Source organism: Protopterus annectens, chromosome 12.part0 (genome assembly GCF_019279795.1).
Source record: "Protopterus annectens isolate FY-2018-M chromosome 12.part0, PAN1.0, whole genome shotgun sequence".
NCBI lineage: Eukaryota > Metazoa > Chordata > Ceratodontiformes > Protopteridae > Protopterus > Protopterus annectens.
Genome location: NC_056746.1, coordinates 837,783,848 through 837,805,582, shown reverse-complemented (window position 1 = coordinate 837,805,582; position 21,735 = coordinate 837,783,848). Strand labels below are relative to the sequence as shown.

At 39.6% G+C, this 21,735-nt stretch overlaps 1 protein-coding gene across 2 annotated transcripts in view; it reads right to left on the bottom strand.

Moving 5' to 3' along the window:
- UCKL1 (uridine-cytidine kinase 1 like 1) overlaps positions 1-21,735 on the bottom strand; it is a 1,578,412-nt gene that overhangs the window by 1,128,535 nt on the left and 428,142 nt on the right. For both annotated transcript variants that reach the window (XM_044089881.1, XM_044089882.1), the window contains exons 2-3: positions 10,705-10,904; positions 8,992-9,098 (exon numbers count right to left, since the gene is read on the bottom strand). In XM_044089881.1, coding sequence (XP_043945816.1) covers positions 8,992-9,098; positions 10,705-10,904 — 307 coding nt within the window. The remainder of the gene's footprint in view (positions 1-8,991; positions 9,099-10,704; positions 10,905-21,735) is intronic.

Genomic DNA, 21,735 nt, shown 5'->3' with positions numbered 1-21,735 from the left:
GGAAGTGTTAATTTTTCTAGCACAAAATTGAGTTCCCATGCAGGCAGAGGTGGTTTCCTTGGAGGCTTTACATTTTTGATCCCTCTCAAAAATTGTCTGAGGAGAGGATGAGAGAAGACAGGAGGATCCATGTTGTACTCTGCTGAAATTGCTGATGCATGAATCTTAATGGACGAATAGGACAGGCCATTGTGGAACAGTTCTGCTAAGTATTCCAGGATGTGTGCTAGGTTTGCTATTGTGACATTTTCTCCCTTTTCTGCACTCCAAATGAGGAATCTTTTCCATTTGGCTGAATGTGTTTTCCTTGTGGAGGGTCTGCGAGCCTCCAGGATAATGTCCTTAACCCTCTGAGATAAATAAGGTTGGTTTTGTTTTATGCAATTTTCCAAGCAGTTAGCTGCAGCGTTTTTAAGTTTGGATGCAGGGTCTTGTAGTTGTTCTGCGTTAGAAGTAAAGGACATAGAGGTAGATGCCATGAGTGCGTCCGAGACATGCTTCTCAGTAGTGGGTACCAATGTTGCCTTGGCCAGTCTGGAGCTATCAGAATTACCTTTGGCTGTTCTTCTCTGATCTTCAGTAGAACTTTGTACATCAAAGGAAGAGGTGGAAAGGCATATACTGTCAGGGCCTTCCAGCTGAAAGAAAGGGAGTCCACCCTCCAGGCAAGTGGGTGGTATATTCTTGAGCAGAATTTCTTCAGTTGGTGGTTGTGTGGGGAGGCGAACAGGTCTATCTCTGGCATTCCCCATTTCTTTGTTATGTTTTTGAAAATATCTGGATGCAGCATCCATTCGTGAGCATCCGTGGTAGTTCTGCTTAAGCTGTCTGCTAGTGAATTCTCTTTCCCTGGTACAAATCTGGCCTGCAGTTGGATGTTGAGATTCAAGGCCAAGTTCCACAGGTCCATTGCCATCCGGCATAGAGGGTAAGTTCTGCACCCAAAAATGTTATCCTTTGGGATGGCACTAGTCTTGACTTTTGTATGTTGACTGTGTATCCCAAGGCTTGCAGCAGTTGTATGACATTGGCCAAATCCTTTATTAATTTTGTCTTGTTGTCCGCTTGTATTAGGCAGTCGTCCAGGTATGGGTAGATCTGAATTCCCTGAAGCCTGCCATGAGCAATTACTGATGCCAGGCATTTCGTGAATACTCTGGGCGCAGTAGATAAGCCAAAGGGCAATGCTGAGAATTGATAATGCTCTGATCCTGCAAGAAATCTGAGGTGTCTTCTGCAATCTGGTCGTATAGGAACGTGCAGGTATGCCTCCTTGAGATCTAGAGTCACCAGCCAAGACTCCTTGCCCAACATGGGAAGAAGTTGCTGTAGGGTCAGCATTTTGAATTTTGGAATAATGAGATATGTGTTCAGAGCGGACAAGTCGAGAATAGGCCTCCAATGATTTTCTTTTCTTGGTACAAGGAATAGTCTGGAGTAAAATCCTTGGCCTTGTTCCATAGATGGTACCTTTTCTATTGCTCTCATCCTTAGTAAACTGATGATTTGTTTTAGAGCCTCTGATTTCTGGCTTGGTGGAAGGTTTGGCATTCCTCTCTTTTTTGGTAGAGTGTGGAAGTGAAACCTGTAGCCCTTGTCTATTGTTTGTAAAGTCCATTTGTCTCCTGTAATGCAATGCCAATTTCTTGAGAATAAAGCTAACTTTCCGCCCAAGGGTGCTTCCAGTTGTTCCCTGGTAGGCGAAATCAGAGCCAAGTCATTGTGTCTGTCCTGTGGAAGTGGTTGCAGTCGCAGCTGTGGCGGCACTTCTCTGGTTGGCAGGTTGCCACTGACGACCCCTGTAGGCACCCCTAGATCGACCTCTGCCTCTTGGGCATCTATTTCTGCCTCTCTGTGCTCTGGAGGTGTCTGGAAAGGACCAATTCTTTGAAGGCCAATTTCTGCTAAACCTCGGAGGTTGGACCTGCAAAAAATCCTTGACTGTTTGGACAGATTTTGCTTTTTCTTCCACTTTCTTTAGAACCTCCTGTGCAGGGGAGCCAAACAAACTTTGTTTCTCCATAGGGGCATCCAGGAGTTTAGACTTAACATGGTCTGGTAAGGATTGTTCTTTTAACCAGGCATGCCTTCGAATCACTGCTCCAGTCATAGCTGATCTAAATGAAGCCTCCAGTGCATCATAGCCACATTTTAAGAAATGATTACTGACCTGCTGAGAGTTGTGTACCAAATCCTGAAGGGACTTACGGTCTAAAGGTTCAGGAGAGGCCAGCTTTTTATTCAGCTGATCTAACAAAAATTCCTGGTACTGTATCATGTGAAATTGACAGTTTAAAGCCCTGGCAGAAAGAGTAGCAGATGTATAAACCTTTTTACCCCATCTCTCTAATGCTCTAGATTCTCTTTCAGAGGGTAGTGGGTTTTTGGCAGAGGCAGCTGCCACTTAGGGCCCTGAGAAATGGTTTCTGGGTCTGCAGCATGAGCCTTATACAAGTGGAAGTGAGAATCCGGGACCCTGTAGTATCTGTCAGGCTTTGCAGGGGCCGGGGGAAGAGAATCAGGGGCAGTACTGGCATCATTGTATGCATCATCAACAACTGATAGTACAGGTGGTATGGCTAAAGGCCTATGCTGTGGTAAGTGTAAAAAAGTCCTTAGCCTTTTCCTAGAATCAGAAAAATCCTGACCCTGCCATTGGAAGTGTTCCCTCATTGAGTGTAGGGTTTCCCCAAATGAAAATTCTTCTGGAGGTGAGGCAGAAGGAATGGAGTCTTCTGCATCCGAATCCTCATAAGGTGAGTACGGGCCTTCCTGATGGTCAGATAAATCTGAACCATCCGAGGAGTAGTCAGAGGAGAGAGGTTCAGGGGGTTCAGTCCTAGGCCTCTTTTCAGGAGGGGGTTGAGAGGCCCTGTCTGGGTGAGGTTGGGTTCCCCTGATCAGAGAAATAAGGTCCTCAGCAAGGCTGAGAATCTGGGAACTTGAGGTAGGCCTGTGAGAGGGAGCTTTTGTAGGTAAGGCCTTGGAATGTTTGGCTGCTTTAGCCCTGGAAAAGGCCTTGATAGACATAGAAGCAGGGGGTCTAGCTGCCCCACGTGCAGGAATAGAGATGTCCAACGGAATAGTGTCAGACAACTCTTGTGTGCCTGCTACTTCAGCAGGAATTTCTGTAGCCGACTCAGCCATGGCCTGTGTGGCCTCGGTTATCGGAGGCATGCTTTCGGCCGAAGGGAGAACCGAGGTCTCGGTTTCAGCCGAAACTGAGACACTCGCGGTAGGCCTAACCGTGGTTTCAGCCGAAACCATGGGCCGCGTGTGTCGGTCCTTTTCTTTGCGTTTTTTAGCTAAATGTGTAGTCGGAGTCTCTGATGTCATTTTATATGCAAAAGTGGAGCCAAAAAACTCTTCTGCAAACTCCGACCGACGTCTGAGAGTCCATCGGTTGAAGGAAGCACAGGCTAAACAAGCTGATACGTCGTGGTCTGGGCCTAAGCAAGGAAGGCAGTAAGAGTGGAAATCCTTATGAGGTATTTGTTTCCCACGAGTTAAACAATTATTTACTTTGTCTGACATCGGCTGAGGCAAGAAAGAGTCCCCAACGGGGTACTTAGCTTTTTTAGAAGTCTTCAGTAGTTGAAATCTCTGGATCTGACCGACCGGCACTTGCGAACAGCTTCTGCTTCGGGCACCGCGCGGCAAGAAAGACTGAGGAAAATGGCGTCGGCTGATGCCTTTATACCCCAGCAGCTATGACGTCGGGTGAAGTGCGACATCAGCCGAGGCCAGACCCAGACTTTGGAATCCGGCCGACCGAAGGGCTGCCTGAGGCAGGACAACCCATTTGTTATGACTGCAGATGCATCCTTGAAGGACATCCTATCCCTCCAACAGTCTTATTAATGTTTTGGTGTAGACTTAAGTCTATAGTGTAGGTTAATGTACAGGCGCTGGTTTTGCAAAAATACAAGAGGTCAGATACGATTGCGCCTTTCATGGCTCAAAAAGCTAGACACATCACTTCAAAACAGCCATAAAGCTGCAAACTATAAGGAGAGTCATATTAATCTTTGGGATAACTAAAGCATTCAAGGTCTTTAATTTTTTTTTTGTTAGAACTCTTTTGGACCTTTACAATTGTGCAACATCCCTGGATTTATAAATACCAAAGGATGCACTGTATTTGACGATGGGTGTGATAATGGAAGAACACAAGGGGAGAATGAATTCTCTGGCAATTAACTGGGCCAGACAGTGGAAACATGATGATCAAATGGGAGATAATTGTTTGTGCAAATACCCAGATCTTTTATGACCATCTCCATCTGAAGAGCAGTACCATTTATGACACATGAGGTAGGAGCAGCTTTTTTTAACCAGAACTCACAAAGGGCAAAGTCAGACTAAAAAATTTCACCAAGTCAAACTATACCCTCCTAGGGGAAGGTATAAATGCATTCCAAGCCCCACCCCCAGCTGGAAGTGGCAACTACACCAAACCTTACACTTAAAGTCCTGTACAATCACTTGTAAAAGTGTATCGACTCAGCTGTTCCAGACATAATCAAAGCCAAAGCCCCAAGTAAAAACAAGCCAGCCTGGTGGACATCCAGCATCAACAAACTTTACAACAAACACAAAAAGTTGCTGTCTAACAAAACTGAGAGGAGGCCCTCTTGTATAGATGTAGTGCTGTCCTTGCAATGAAACCATGTCTTAATAACCACGCAAATATGAATGTGTTGTAGTTGCAGGAGGGCCTCAAGTTCTAGCATCTTTCTGTTTAGACTCCTAGCGTTCAGTAGTGCCACCTTGATGTGAATTCGAGTTTGATGTGAATTCGAGTTTAAGTCTGTTCTGTAGGGACACTCTGCCTAAGAAATGCACTATGGGAGCAGTGAAGCTTTTAGCCAGTATGTAGAAGTTCTGGTATAACAGGTGCAAGCCACACCTGACAAAACAGGAATTCGTATCTACTATCTTCATCCTAAACTGACACAGTTTGGATCTCTTCTTACAATAACACCAATCACGTGGCCAATTGTTTATATTCAATATCTTGTCTTGGCATCTAGGCCTCATTCTTGGTAATGGTATGAAACTAAACAAAACCAGTGTCTTTACTGCCTCTAACACATGCAAACTAAGTTCATTCATGTCCCTCTGTGTGGAACACCTCCCTCATTCGCCCTCACATGGGCCACCACTATGTTGTAGTACAAGTCACATTTATCTGGCTCAAGGGGCCTAGCACTGAACAAGTAGCTTATAGTCACCCTGTTCTTTTCCAGTCTGGTGAGTGTGGAGACCGTATGCCTAACTATAGTGTCACCTATGACTAAAACATTTCTTTGTGTGGAAGCAGACTACTGGGCCTTATGGACTTAAGCCTGCTTGCCTGATGATGCTTGGGTAAACAGTGTTGAGTGAAAGTACATCAGAGTGTAGAAGAAGTAAGTAAGTAAGCCTTGAGTACTTGAGTGTGTTCTATGAGCATAAGATCATCAAAAGAGATAGAAGAACTCTTAAGTAAATGTGTTCAGCATTCCATGACACAAAGGTAGTTGGAGAAACTGGCTGATTTATTACAATGGAGATTTATATATGTAATAAAAAAATTCCTAGATGTTACACAATATGTACAGTGCAAGAAAAATGGTGGAGAAAGGAGTAAAACTAGGTAGATGTCCATGGTAAGAAAAAGAGAAGGAAATGGAGGGAAATGAGACACAGTCAGCAGGCTATGAGATAAACTTAGAATAAGAAGATAGTGAAATTTAGGAAGTAGTGGGCATTAAGTTAGAGAGAACTATAAGGGTACAAAATATAATACGGGAAGGGAAATTGTTTCTACTTGACCTGCCTCGCTCCATTTTAAACAAAGGCTATCTGTTCACAGCTTAGCACTTATTTACGCACTCACGTTTAATCATTCTCTAAATGTAACCAAATCATTTAGAGACAGTTAGAGAGAAAGGGGTATCCTGGATGACTGGAGAATATGTATTCTAGTTCCAGGGTTCACGAATAAAGGGGACATTCACAATTGTGGGCAGTACAGAGATATCAAATGAAAATGCTGGAGAAGGTAACTGATACACAAGTATGCAGAGCAAAAGAAAGTAAGATGAAGAGATGAGCTAGATTCAGATCAGGATGCCGCAAAACCAACCAGATATTTACAGTGAGACAGATAAAAGAAGATGAAAAGCAAGTCCAACTGGCCATTCCTAGAATTGGAGAAAGCATATGACAACTACCCAAGAAAGATGATTAGGGCAATCCTGCAAGACTTAATGTCCAAATAACTGGTAGGATTAGTGCAGACTATGTACAAGGACCCAATAACACAAGTACAAACAGTATTTGGAATGACAGAGGGGTTCCTAAGTGGCAGTGGCTGCACATATTCTGTTACTTCTGTTCATTCTGATGACAGATTACATCAGCAAACAGTTCAGAATGGACAGATCAATAAAGCTGATGCATTCAGACTGTATGGCATTACAAGTACACGCTGAACAAGAATTTCAGTAAATGACAGGAGAATGGAATGGAATGCAAAACTGAAGGCATACAGAATGAAAATGAGTACAGATAAGACAGCTGTCATGGCAGCAAATGGAGAAATCAGAAGAAGTTACAAACTGATATTAAAGGGAAAACAGTACAATAGGTTAACAGCTTCAAGTATCATGAAGGTTGTTGTTGAGGAGAAGAAAAGTCTAAATGAGAGGTCAGTGCTAGAATCAGAGGGGCTGCAGTCAACTTGCACAGAGTGTAAGGGGTACTGTGTGACAGAAGAATGTCAAAGAAGCTGAAAAGTAGGGTGTACAAAACAGTGGTGCAACCAGTACTACTGTACCGTACACAAACCTGACAGTGAAGGCACAGCAGTTATGGAAGTTAAAGGTAATGGAGATGAAGTGCCTGAGATGGATGGTAGGATGCACACTGTGGGACAGATAAAGAAATAAGCACATCAGTGCAGAAGCCCAAGTAACTCTAATTGCAGATATTACAGTAGTTAAGGCACATGTGCAGGAAAGAAGACAATCTGGTGAAGAAGACTTGCAACAAACAGGAAGAATGCAAGAGGAAACAGGGGCATCCAGCAAAGAGATGGATGGATTGTTTTAGAGAATACCTGCTACAGTCAGACATGACCAAAGAAGGTAGGAGAGTGACAACGAGCTGGTGACAGTTGATACAACACACCAATCCCATGTACAGAATGGAGAAAAAAAGGGTTGATGACGAGGAAGAGGAGGATGACATTCAAGCAGTGTCTAATACAGGCCGCCAACTTTTAGATATAATTTTTTTCCAGTTGGTACTCCACTCCCTTGGTGGCAGTATAAATACACACATCCAGAGTCAGAGGAGAGCAGAGAGTTTGTGTGCAAAAACAGTATTTTCTGTGTTTGAGCACAAGCTGCAAACAAAACCAAAAACAGCACTCTCATACAGCAGCTCTAGGGAAATAAAAAGTGAGTTGCAACAAATGGATGTCCTAAAATGCATTGTTTACACAGGATTGGTGAATCCTCTTTTTTTATACTTGATGGACATCATGTTGATGAAAATAAGGTAATACTTCAAAACTTATGATACCTGAAGAAAGCAATACCAGCACTTTTATTATACAGATAAGTAATAAATACAAATAAAGTATAAAAAGGAAAGTGAAATAGCAAAACATAAAACACTATAATAGCAAAATATCATGTCTGTGTGGAATTCACTCATGCATTTTCAGTAGATTTGATCAAATGAGCTTTGATATTATGCCCTAACAACACTAGTCATGAGTAAATCCAATCTAACCAACAACCACATAACAGTCTGTTACTGTTTTATATTCTAGTTGTATCCTGCTGAAAACTAACACTTTTTTTATTTCAGTAAAGCTGTACTGCCATACTGATCTTCCCAACACAGACATTTGTGTCACAATGCTACAGAGAGTACAGAGGATATGTTCCAGAAAGCCGTATAGGGAATATTTTCATTACTTCTGCGGCCGTTCGTAATAAAAACAAGACTACTTATAACTAAGTTAGTTATGAGGCAACTCTGCTTTAATGAATGATATAGATGTTTTTAAAAAACTGCACGTTCCTGACCGAATAATGGAGTCTATGCAGTGTGTTTGCATGCTGATCATTATGTAAGGCCACAAGATGTCCGGAGTGTAAGGAAGTCAGGGGATGACATCACAATTGTACCAACATAAAAATGTGGCGGGGTTTGCCAGATACAGTTCAGATGGATAATTTACATCAGGCAATATTGCTTAAACAAACTGACAGCTTTCAAAACAATTAGTGCTACTGGGGAGACATATAACAATACTGAATGTACAAATGCATGAAAATACATAAATACATGATGAATGTATCAGTTGCCTTTTTAAATTTTGTTCAAAATCCAGGTATTATGCTGTCCTGGATGTAACTGTGGCTTTCTGATGGTCACAACTGCTATACTTTGGTGCTGTGTTTACAGCCCCATCTCTCATATCCATCCATCCGAACCCCCTTTTTCACATTTTTGCACATGGGTCAGGGTGTCACTTCAACGCTGACAATTATCTAGAGCCAAGAATTACACCACCAGGTGGCTAGTCCTACCGTGGTATTTCATCCACACCACACACTTGCACGCATACCGACACTTATGGCCAATTTATAGTGTCCAGTCCACCCACTGCACATGTTTCGACTGTGGCAGGCAACTGGAGCACCCAGAAGAAACCCACACAAAAACAGGGAGGACATGCAGACTCTGCATAGACAGCACCCCAGCCGCAAATCAAACATGGAACTTATTGCTGTGAGGCAGCAATGCTATCCACTGCACCACTGTCAGCCCATCTTTCATATGACAGTGCACTAAAAACCCATTAAGAAAGTGACTGTCAGGAAAATGTTTTTATTTCAGAAACATTATGCACTTTTCAAATTACTTAGCAAACTAACCTGAGGAAGGATAAACCAGATGTGAGCTGCCTTTACTGTTTTATGTACTCACCTTGTAAAAGGAGTCCATGGACAGAAGGACAACCCATGGAACATCCAAGGCTTCAATAATCTTCCTGGCAACAGTTGTCTTTCCGGAAGCACTTCCACCACATAAGCCTGGGGAAAAAGAAAGAAGTCTACAAAGGCACGTGTATATCATTACATGAATGGATAAAAAGATGCAAGCATTTTTTTTATGCATAAAGCAGTGGCATATGCATACACATATAAGAACACAGAAACAATCAAAGAACAGATTTTTGAAATGACAGATTTTACTATGCAGGCTGGTACTACTATTAAACATTATGTAGAAATCCTTTGGAACTCTTAAGGAATCATTCTTACATTCTGAACAAACATGCTTATCATTATAGCAAATGTACAGTATGCTCGCCATTTTACTGGTAAAATAATACTCCCTCCTGCAAGTACAAGTTCCATTTTTTTTTCCATTCTATAGCATAAGCATGCTGAACAAGGTTTTCTAAGATACTCAGACATGTGGATTCATCTTTAACCTAAGACAACAAATTACAGTGGTACAAATTCATGGAAGGGGTCACAACTGACTAATGCGATGCTATGTCCATCAGTCTGAGAGGCTTTCCATTATATTGCTTAAGCATGCTGAACAAGGTTTTCTAAGATACCTAGACACATAGACAAATCCTTGACCTAAGACAACAGGATACAGTGGTACCAATTCATGGAAGGGATCACATCTGACTCAACCAATTTAATACCTATCAGTCTTGATATTTTGGACAGAGTCATAATTAAAAAAGGACAAAGGGGACCTGCCTCTGTTAGACAAACAGTATGGATTTATTAAAGAGAGTTTTTACTTTTTCAGTCATGTTGCATTCTTTGAATATATTACAGTAGCGCTTAATGAAGTGCTGACAATGCACTGTACTTACCTTGGCCTTGTTAAGGCATTCAGCACTACTCCATATGAAGAAATAACTGGCAAACTAAACATATTACTATTACTCACAACATAATTCAGTGGATAAAACACTGGATATGCAACAGGATATAATAACTCAGGGTGGGGAAGGCATCTGTCTATCTGTATTTATGCATATAACATACATAAACACACACACATACATACATATCTATACCTCTCTCTCTCTACACATATATATATATATATATATATATATATATATATATATATATATATACACACACACACACACACACAGATGTATGTATATATCAACATGATGTTATTGTAGGCTTGACAATCAGATCTGTTAATCTAAGACACAAATTTCACCTCACTTTAAAAGTCAAAAGTTGAACTACCCCAGTGCATTTTCAATGCAAAATGTAATTGTACTGTATAAATATCCCCCAGTTTAGGTCATCCCTCACATAATTATCCCTGTGAGTGCAGTCCAACGTTTGATCACTTATCACACCTACTCTCTATGTACATTTAGGTGACAGCTTCTACTCTTCATTAGTTAAATTAGTAACTGTGGGAGGACTCTGGGACATTCCTCAACTTGTCTAGTCTGGGAAAAAGAAAGACCATATGTGCAAGTGTGCTTTCATGTGCACACGAGTGTTCATGTATTAATGCATATGTGTGTGTGATTCATTCTAACTAGACCCCATTGGTGCTAGCCTTTCATTTTCCAGCTACAGTGCTCAGCTTGCATTTCTTGCCCTTTCATACCCCATTCCCACCTCATGGGAATGCACTTACCAATTATGAATGCCTCTTTGGATTGTGTACCATGCTCATTGTACCATGGTGGCCTTCCTGCTGTGTATATTGTCCTTTTGCTTGTGCGTAGCAAGGGTGGCTCAGATTTGCATTGGCTAGTGGTCCTTTTCCGAGTAGCTCGAGTCACTGGTGTGTTGACTGGTGGTAGAAGTCTGTCTAAGGTAGCGCCACCTTCACTGCTGTAAGTAAGACAGACATGATAAAAGACAGTTGTAGGATCTGCATAATACACAAAACAATGCAAGTAAGATGCCCCCAAAACAACAGATTTTCTCTGTATTAATGAGTCATACAGGCAGTACAATCATTCTTGTGCAATCCTATTAACCTATTACTCTAAATCAGAGGATTTACTCACATAGTAACCACCCCTTCATTTTTTTTCTGAATGTGTGACATAAGCAGTAAGCACTAGATGACTATAATTAAGGGGTTGCATTAAACTTGCTGTTATAAAATTGTGGGTCAAAAGAAAAAAACTGATGACCCCCCCCCCCCAAAACAATGAACTATAGATTAACTATTATTTGATTTTCTTTCCTCAAACTGTGTTTACACTGCGTATGTAATGACTCCTTGTTTACTCGGTGCCAGGTTGTCAGATGTGCAATCACTTATTTTGATTACAAATATTGTTCACTCCGTTGATCTACTTGAGAGATATCTACTGTTTTAGACATTTTAATATATACTGGTGCAAGAGAAGTTTAATGATGTGGTCCTTCATGTCTAGAACAAACTCACTAAAATCCATTTTCAATGATTTTTATCGCATGCAAATCCCTACAATTGTTTTTTTTTTTTTCTTTATTTCATGCAAATCTACAACACAGCATTCGGAGGTGGGACAGATTTTCCTTACATACCTCCTTAAACTAATATAAGCCTCTTACAGAACAGCACAACTTCTGGTGGAGAAGGCAAGCTTGATGAATCAGTTCAAGAAGTCTACTCTTGATAATTAGGACTGCATCTATATCTATATGTTCTCTGCATGAGAAAGACGCTCTGAGTTCCCTGGTGAAGTAAGTTTAGGCTTATGCAGCGTATAAACTGTAAAACCTTGCTTAAGGTCTCACAGACTACTGAATCACCCATACTTGCTTACTCATTGCAATGTCTAGGCTGATAACGCAATCATAACTCCAGACTACCCTCCTATACTAAAACATAAAACAAACCTCTTACTATTTCAAAACTGTTGTTCTTGCATTAGTGAAAGTCAAAAAGCTTAGCTAAAACTCAAGTACTGACTGGTCAAGAGGCCATACTAAATAAGCAGGTGTTGGGCCCTTATTTTAGACCCAGTGCTAATTCCATTGTAGCCTAACATCTAGTAAACAAACAATAACAGAAACATCATATGCCAAAAGTTAATTTAACTGAATAAATACTGTGCATATATACATTTATTTCACTACCAGGTGATCACAGACTGCTTGCTACAAAATCATTCAACTAAATGTATAGTGTTAACAACAGCAAATTTCTCAGACAAACATTAAAGCCTCAAAACTGATGCCTGTTCTCTCATAAAATGTTGGTATTCTCTTGATTCATTGTGTAGTCATACTGACAAAAAATATGTCATCCTTCTTTACAAGACAGCACAAAATCGTGTGTGCTACCTTCATTCAGGCCCACTCAATCCGTCAACAACTGTCTTCTGTGACTGAAAAATAACAGAAAAATCCTATGCCAAAAATTAATATAATTAGTTACACAGTGCATGACTGCTTCCTACTTTGACACAAACTAAATCCTATGCCAAAAATGTATGTAATTAGTTAACACAGAGTACGACTGCTTCCTAATTTGACCCAAACTGATCATAGAACACGGTACATCTACTTCTACCAAAGTATTTGGATTCAAGAAACATTCCACAAAGAAGCAATACTATTATACACTTATAATACTCTAGTATCCCCTACATTTACAATGTATTTTTTCTACATAGTGTTATTTCATGTGAGACTCTTCTTATGTACTTGCATGAACTGTCCAGATTTTCTCAGAATGTCCAGATTTTTTCCTCATATTTTTGCTCTGTTTCTCATAACATTGTGGTTTTCCAGCAAATCACTAGCAAATCATTGAGGACCGAAGTCAGAAAATAATGGCACACATTTGAGTTTTAGACATCATATCCTTCAAAAAAATTCTGCTAATGCAAAACATGTTATTCTATCTACTTTCTATGTTTGTAAGAGCAATATTGAAAATTATCCATATTTTGGGGCCTCTGTCCCTGATTATTTCTGCCTTTGTCCAGATTTCTTGTTCTAAGAAGTTGAGAGGTATGCATATGAGTGAGTGATTCAGCCACTTTCTTACAGGCCTACAAGATTTTTCCAGCAACTGCCTATTGTAGATAAACCTTGTACAAACTCTTCGACAAGAAACCCAAATATCAGGTTTTGAAATTCATATCCACAGCAGCCAGATAATAAACTTGATGGTGAATGAGCTGGCAGACTTTAAAAATTTTCTATAGAGTACTCTGACAGAAACATTGGGGGGTGGGGGAGCAAATGGCTATAAGTACTGAAATGATACTTTTGAGCTGGAACACAGGATCTGAATTGCATAGATATAATAAGGCTTTATTAAGTTTATTTATACTGGCTGCCAAAAACAAAAGCAATTACTATATAATGGAAATCAAAATCTAAACTGACTGTACTGGGGTGGGTCTTGGGTAATGGTTAAAGTCTTTGCCTCATGTACACAACAAGGTACACAGCTTAACATGGCTTTTCAGGGCAGTTTGTCTTGTATTCAGATACGAACCTATGAAAAGGGAAGAAGCAAATTACACAGGAATAAACTGACATGCAGAATAATTTTCAGGAGTGAGGTTTAAGGGAAAACTGGAACTGAGCAATTTATATAACGTTGGACTGAATGACAATTGTTATAAAGAAAGAAAACATATGTAATGTATAATGTACGTAAATGAAAAATGTAAATATGGTTTATGTTCTTTTCTATTAACAAGTTTACCTGTGTGTTAGGTGATAACTTGAATACAGCATTTAAAAAAAAAATCCCAAAACATTGAAAACTACAAAGCAACTATAAATAACATCCCACACACTGTTTACTAGTTTTACAAGCCCCCCTGCACCCCCCAAGTGGGGGGCTCCGCCTCCACCCCCATAAATTAAATATATCAACTCCGAGGTTGCACTACAGTGGGGTTAGGAAATTAACTTTTTCCCCCACTGTAGTGCAACCTCAGAGTTGGTATATTTAATTTACGGGGGTGTGGGGGGTGGAGACCCCCACATGGGGGGGTGCAGGGGGGCTTATCCCCCCTGCATAAGCATAGTAAAACCTCTGTGGGATGTTATTTATAGTTGCTTTGCAGTTTTCAATGTTTTGAGATTCAATGTTATGAGTTTACGATGTTTTGGGTTTTAGATGTTGTGGTTTAGATGTTTTCAAGTGGAACCATATATATATATATATATATATATATATATATATATATATATATATATATATATATATATATATCAGCTGCTTAACAATGGTCCCAGAATTATAAGTATCTCACTCATATTACCTAATCTCATGGTCACTCCGAAGTAAACTTTAGTTTCTAACAACATAGTCTCCATCTGAAATAGTACATAGTATATATGACATGTTTCAATGTACTGGTTTATATTCTAAGCAATGTCTTCAATACAGAACAACGGTATGGGAGTGTTTCTAATCATGAGTGCAATACACAGTATGGAGTAGCTTTACATTTTAAATAAAGGTAAATATCCTCTCTAAGCACAAAACTATCAGTGAAAAGTGAGAAGCAACAAATGTAAAAACACTGACAGTATGGATCCCTGAAAGTGCTAACCACTGTTTTGTAAGGATTTATTAATTGTAATTTTTGTTTTTTACTTTATTTTTTGTAATAAATTTCCTAGCTGTGGTACTGTCAGTGTTTTTACATTTGTAGCTTTACACTTTATCTGACTGCTCCCCCAACACTGCAACAACTAATGAAGTTAGCCCAGTGGTAATTCTACTGTCCAAGTAACTTGGCGTTTCCCCTAAAAGGTTATGTTACATTGTAAAGGACTCCCACCCAATGAAGCTTTAAACTGCTGCCAAATATTTCTTCATCTTGTAACTCAGTGATGCTGCAAGTTCAGATTAGTCAGACGCAGATGCTTAGCCTTGCCCCACTTGTCACACAATTCATCCATTCTAGGCATGTGATAAACATATGACTTTGTGATGTTAACTTTCTATAGTCAATACAGAACTTGATGCTCCCATCTTTCTTTGGAACCAGCACTACCAGTGAAGCAAAGGGACTACTGAATTCCTGGATTATTCCAGATCCATGACCTACCATGGTTCTTCCTGCATGGATTTGCCAAACTTGCTCATGCATACTTTGAAAGAGCCGCTGAGTCCCTATGCCTACATAGTTCTCCTCTTGTCTTAACACTGAACATGTCCCCAACCTCTTGTACTACTGCTGCAACTTCCTGAATGTGGCTAAAGTACAGCTGCTGTGAAAGCACTACTTTGTCAACTGAATTGTCCATCTGAGCCTCAGTGAGAAAGTGCATTGTCAGGACCCACTCTTTTTCCCCCTGTAATCCACTACATAGTCTCTCTCCCTCTCTCTCTATCTTGGTAGGGATTACGAATACTAACATGGTACAATTTTGAGAGTCTGCTTCCAGCCTGGATACTTTACTGCACAGTTACCATTTCAAAGACCATCCTTTGCTGCCTGTAGCTTATTCTGTTGCAAAAGAATAAGTACTATCACCTTTTATCCAGTTTTATATATTCCCTGTTTCTAGTCATCAGTTTGTATCAGCTTTTTTTCTTTTATTTGAGGGAACTTTTCTCGTTTTTAATTTCTCCAAATCTTTTGGGTTTCTAATACCATGACGGGAATGGACCCCATTCCTAAGTCAAAGTACAATTAAAGTTCATGAAATTAGTATTGTTTCTCTCTTCAATGTTAGCCAAAAGTGCTCTTCGCAGCACCCGCAATGTGCCCAGTAATGACTCCTTCTGCAATTTGTACGGTGTTACATGAATTGGTAACATATCTAAATATGATTGTAAATTATTTTTTATCAACAAAAAATCAAGTAATCTCCATGGTATCCCCGAAGTCTCAAACAACCCACTAAACAAGTACAGTTTGTCCAAAAACAAAACAGTGTAAGAAACTTCAATGTGTGGAAGATTGTGTATGATCAGCCAAAGTACTGAAAGCTTGTTCCCTTATCATAAGTTTTCCCAGAAATTCAAAAGTTGTAATCAGACACCCAGTTACTTTCCTACTAAAGTAGCAGCCCAATTTAATAGTGAAGTCACTACCACTGTCCACTTTTCCAGTGTCACCTAAACATTTTTCTTTAAGCATCTCAGATCAATTTGAAATATTAAGAACATGTATAATTTTTTTGAGAGTCAGTATATAACATGCACTACCTTATCCATTAGTAGAGAAGTTAAAAATCTTACCCAATGCACTTGATTTGTTTGGTGCTGAGTGCACAACCCCTTAACTGCCCTAATAAAACTATCAAAATCACCTCTTTATACTGTAGAAACAATTTAGTAATGGCCATGGCATTCAATATTTGGTTAACATTCCAACTATTCATGTGCACCTAGTAAAGACTGAACATCCATTTCTCATGCTAGCACTATGTTTTTCCTTCTTCCCCCCTCCATTTTCTTATGTTGCAATGTACCTGTAGGACACCAATTTGCTGAAATACTTTGCCATGACATTTATTTACTTACTCACCACAAATCAATATGTGAGGTGTTCAGAGGCAAAAAAAAGTGTCTGCAGCTGGTGGTTAAAGCTGCATGTTTGTCTGGTGGGGGTGCAGTGGGGTGCACTTTATTCATCTCTGGACAAAGTGAAATGCATTACTATGACCATGGTTAGTAGGTGTTGTTGCTCATTCCTCCTCTCCTGTGCCACAGCCATTAAGCTGATGTATCCTTTCCTCCTATACAGATACAATCCCCAGTTTTTTATATCTCCAGCTGTAGTTTCCAAAGTTCACACTGCATTCTGAGATTAAACGGGAACACTATGAGTTGCCTTTTTGCTGCATGCTAAGAACCTACTTTTGTTACTGGGCTGTCTTCAGATTCAATGAATTTAACAGACATATGACCCATTGTCTTACCTTGCTTTGGGGGGGGCTGCAATTTGTTGCACTGTATTTGTCTGATACCAACATGTTTAACTGAAACCAAGACTACTATCATCTCATCTCATCTTTCCTCATATCTGCAAGTGTGATTTATTTTGATTTATACTGTTTGGTCAGATGTACAACTGACAGTCTTACATAATCTACAGAGCGCATTTTTGTCCGTTGCTAAGCAATATATATTTCTGTACATTTAACTTGTAGGTGTAATGGTAAATAACACCATTTGGTGAAAAGAAAAGTGTTTTGCAAGCCATACAAGTCCAGTTTACAAATCACTGCCACCAATATACGTCAGAGCTTTAGCCTTAAGAATATATGGCAAATGAGCACTGCCACCTTAGACAATGACCAATACCTGTCATGCCCAGATAAGCTACACATAATATGCCTTGACTGGGTTCCCAGAATTCTACTCTCTGCACTCTGAGCCCAGTGCCTTGCAGACCTGTAAATAGATCTCAGCTCATGCCAACTCACACTCGCACATACACAATAATGTCCACGGGGGGTTAATAATAACTTCTTCAGTGCTACCATAGTCTCCCTCCTCCTATTTCTATACAACCATGGTGCCACAAGCCATACTCTGGCACTCCAAGATAAGAATTACTGAATAATCTTAAAATAAGCAAGCACAATCAAATTAGTCAACACTAGTACTCACAAAACTGTCTCACTGCAGAGGTCATATATCAATAGCTATACTTCACTAAAGTTGTATAATTACCCCTACACACCTCGATAACTAGCCAACAAGGGGCGGCTCATGCTACTAGGCTGCTGGCATGCATCCCTGACAAATTAAAAAATGCATTTACTTATTTATTAATTTCATTAGTCTTTTTTTAATAAAACAGTCAACTTTTCCATTCTGAGATTTGCAATGCCATGCATGCACACTGCGAACTCTGCACATGCTACTGATCATGTACATAGTTCCAACTTCTGTAACAGGAAAAAAAGTCAGCTTATTTGGCTGGTAAGTGCACTGAAATGCATGGCTAGTTTCACAGTCCATCTTTGCTATGTATGCAACAACACAGAATAAAGTGATTACATCTTACTACAGTCCTCCTACCATTCTGGCTGGCTGGTCTGCTAGAGGGTGCAGCAAGCAGCCAATTCCTATTTGGCTCAGGCTGCCTCAGGTAACTGGTGTCTGAGGCAGCTTAAGAAGCAAGTCAAACAGCTATGAAAAAAGACACAGACAGCAAGGTGCATTGTTCCAAGTGTTTTTTTGTTTGTTTGTTTATTTTGTATTAAATTATACTGTTCTGATCTTTCCTGATATGATCAACTGTGCCACTCCCAGCCACCCTGCAGGAAGGCTGCATATAATTTTTTTTAAAAAAGTTAAAACTGTGTGAGTGCATGTGTGTGTGTGTCTGTGTGCTTTTGTGTTTGCTTTGGGATGAGGCTACAGTTTTTTGCACTGTATTTGTCTGATGCTAACAAGGTGAAATACTTTACTGTGGCATTTTTTTATTTACTCACAATCAATATCTGAGGTGTACAGAGGCAAAAAAGTAGCTGCAACAGGTGTTCGGTGGGATTGCAGTGGGCTAGACTTTATGTATCTCACAATGACAAATTGAAATGCATTATTATGACCATTAATTATTCATTCAGTTGATCACAATCAGATATCTGAGCTGCACAGAGTTGACAAAGGGGCTGCAACTGCAGGGCACATATGTGTGAGGTGTGTTTGTGACTGGGGGAGTTACAGTGGATTGCACTGTATGCATCTGCCAGTAGTGATCTGACATTTATTACTGTGGTCTTATCTGCATGTGTGTTTGGTGGGTGTTGCAATATGTTGCATTTTATGTGTCTGACAGCAACAAATGGAATAAATTACTATGACAAATACTTACTCATTTTACTTATTTAATAATTAAACCATAATCAGATATCAGTGGCATATACAGTCAACAACTGTAACTGGTGGGAGAGAGACAGACAGGTGGGGTGTTTGCAGTGGGTTGTACTGCATGCATTTGACAGCAATCATTTCAAATTTATTACTGTGGCAAATATTTATTTTATCACAATCGACATCTGAGGCATGCATTCAATAAAACAGCCGCAACTGATGTATGAGTGTGTGTCTACTTGCACACAGATGTGGGTTGCACTGTATGCAAATGATAGAAAAATGCTTAAATGTTTTATTCTGGCGATTTATGTATTTGTTCATAAACATGACTACAATCATACATCTGAGGTATACAATATCAAGTAACAGATAGGCACATATGTGTTGGGAGTTGCACTGTATGTGTCTGACAGTGATGGTCTGAAATACATTAATGGAAACATTATTTACTTATGCATTTATTTGACCACAGTCAGACATCTAGGGTGTAAAGTCAATAAACCCTCAGTAACTGGTGAGCATGTTTGTCTATATGCATATGAAGACTGTTTATAATGTGATGCATTGCATGTACCTGACAGCAGAGAGCTGAAATACATGACTGTGGCTACTATTTATATACTTATTCATTCACATCATTTCAATCAAATATTTTAATCATATATTATTAAAGTGGCGCAACTCCATGTACTTGTTCTCCATAAGATAATACTCCTGCCAACTACTCACATTATATCTCCTTCTTTGCACTTTATTATCCTTACATATGATACCACATATATACATACACAGATCCTCGCAAGTGTTTGTCTTCTCAGTATACTGGGAATTACTATTCTGCTGGTTTTGAACATTAAGCCCTGGACACAAGTTGTTTCTTTATTAAAAAAAATAAGACCAAATTTATTTCCTTACTCATGAATTTCATTAAAGCCATCAATGAGTTAAATGTTCAGAAAAAAAGCTCTAAAATGCACCACAGAGCATCTAGAACCCCATGACTTCTAGGGGCTGGTAGGCTCTCAACCCCCTGCATTCTTTCAGTTATTTCTACAGCTACTACAGTGCAGTCTTGCCTACACCACTGTGATGCCAACATACTTCGTCACATCACCTGTGTCCCATTTTGGGCATCTGAAAAGCTGGCAACCCTTCATGCAGCTCCTCCTTCTCTTGCTTTAAAGTCGCCAACCACCAGTGCAGTCAGCTACAAGTTTATTAGTTGAATAATAAAATATTTCACTTATTAGTAGGCACACGTAAAAGGGGTAAACATATGTTGGACCTAGCTATCAACTGTCCAAATTTTAGCAGAATGTTGCCTTATGTTTTGCATCTGTCCCTCATAAAATCTGTGTTATTCTGGCAATCAGTGAGGACTGTACTCACAAATTAATAGTTTCAGACTTCATATCTTTTAGAAAATGCATTGTAACACAAACATTTTTTTTAGCAACTTTCTAAGTTTCTAAGGGCAATGTTTAAAACTTCCCCTATTTTTGGGCCTTTGTCCACTCATTATTTGTAGCTTTGTCCAGTTTTCTTGTGCTAAGAAGCTGAGAGGTATGATTCTGGATCTAATACTCAAAAATCTGGGGGAATGTTGCACCCCCAAGTGTAACGTTCTCACTGGTCAAATCAGATCTCAAAGTGGTCACCCTTGAAATAAAAATAAAAGCTTGAATTCCCAACAAACCCGACAATTCTTAAGAAATTTTCCAAGGTTAACTGCCTTATATTAAGTGATGACATAGTTAAATTCCAAGCCCCATCCCCCCAACTCAGACAACACTGTGGCCTACCCATCCCCCAACTCAGACAACACTGTGACCTATGTGGAAGAGTTTACGGAAACCCTGTACAAGTATTCCGATAACTACATAGAAACAGCAGTACCAAACTGAAACAAACTTAGGATAAACTCCCAAAAGAAGACCCCTTGGTGGGTCACAGTATAAATAGGTTGCATACCAAAAGAAAGAAAATCCTGTCCAAAACTAGGAAGGGCTATGTCCAACAGGCAAAAAATTCTCTCAACAGTCTCAACAAGCAACTCAGGAAACTAATCAAGTCCATCAAAGCCAACCTTAAGGCAAAAAGCATCCTCCTATGATAAGAATAACCATAAGGCATTTTTCATTTATATATACAACCCTAAGGGGCTCACCCAACAGTGTGCTGAACTAACAGTAAATGGCTATAGTAAATTTGCTGAGTGATGAATTTATCTAGCAACCTCCCATGATCCTATAAAATCTTGCAAAGCATGGAGAATATTAAAAAAAAGAAAAAGAAATGTTTGAACATGTAAATTCAAATAAATTTTGTTGAATGTAAAATCATCATTTTGTCACTATGGTACTGCATTTTTAAAATAAAGAAAAGCAAAACGTAAATTCACACATAAAAACTGTGCCACACAGTACAAACAATGAAAAACAAAAATCAGTGTTTTGTGTGGGTGTCATGCATCTCTGTAGCTCTATGCCCCCCAAAATATTCCCTTATTTGTATACACCAACTCCACATCTGCAGAACAGTCAAAATAAGGAAACATCACCCTAGCAATGTACAGTGCTCCTTGCACAAATATTACATATCTCTGTTTCTCTCTCATTGCACTGTCAAAGAGTGGTTTTCTCTTATCCTACATTTGCCTACTGTGTGACCTTGAGGAAGTCACTAAACTAGGCTTCTTAATGGTCTCCTTGACTCCAGGCCTAGAAACTACTTGTGAACCAATGAATCTATGAACTGTACCCCCACGGTTGTATGACAGTGTACGTTTTTTTTTTAATACAATAAAGATGTACAGAAGCAGGGAAGTGTGATCTTTCAAAACCAATTAATGTTGTTCATTGTTTTCACAACTTGCAAAAGTTTCGTGTGAGTTGACATTTTACCTTCTGGTAT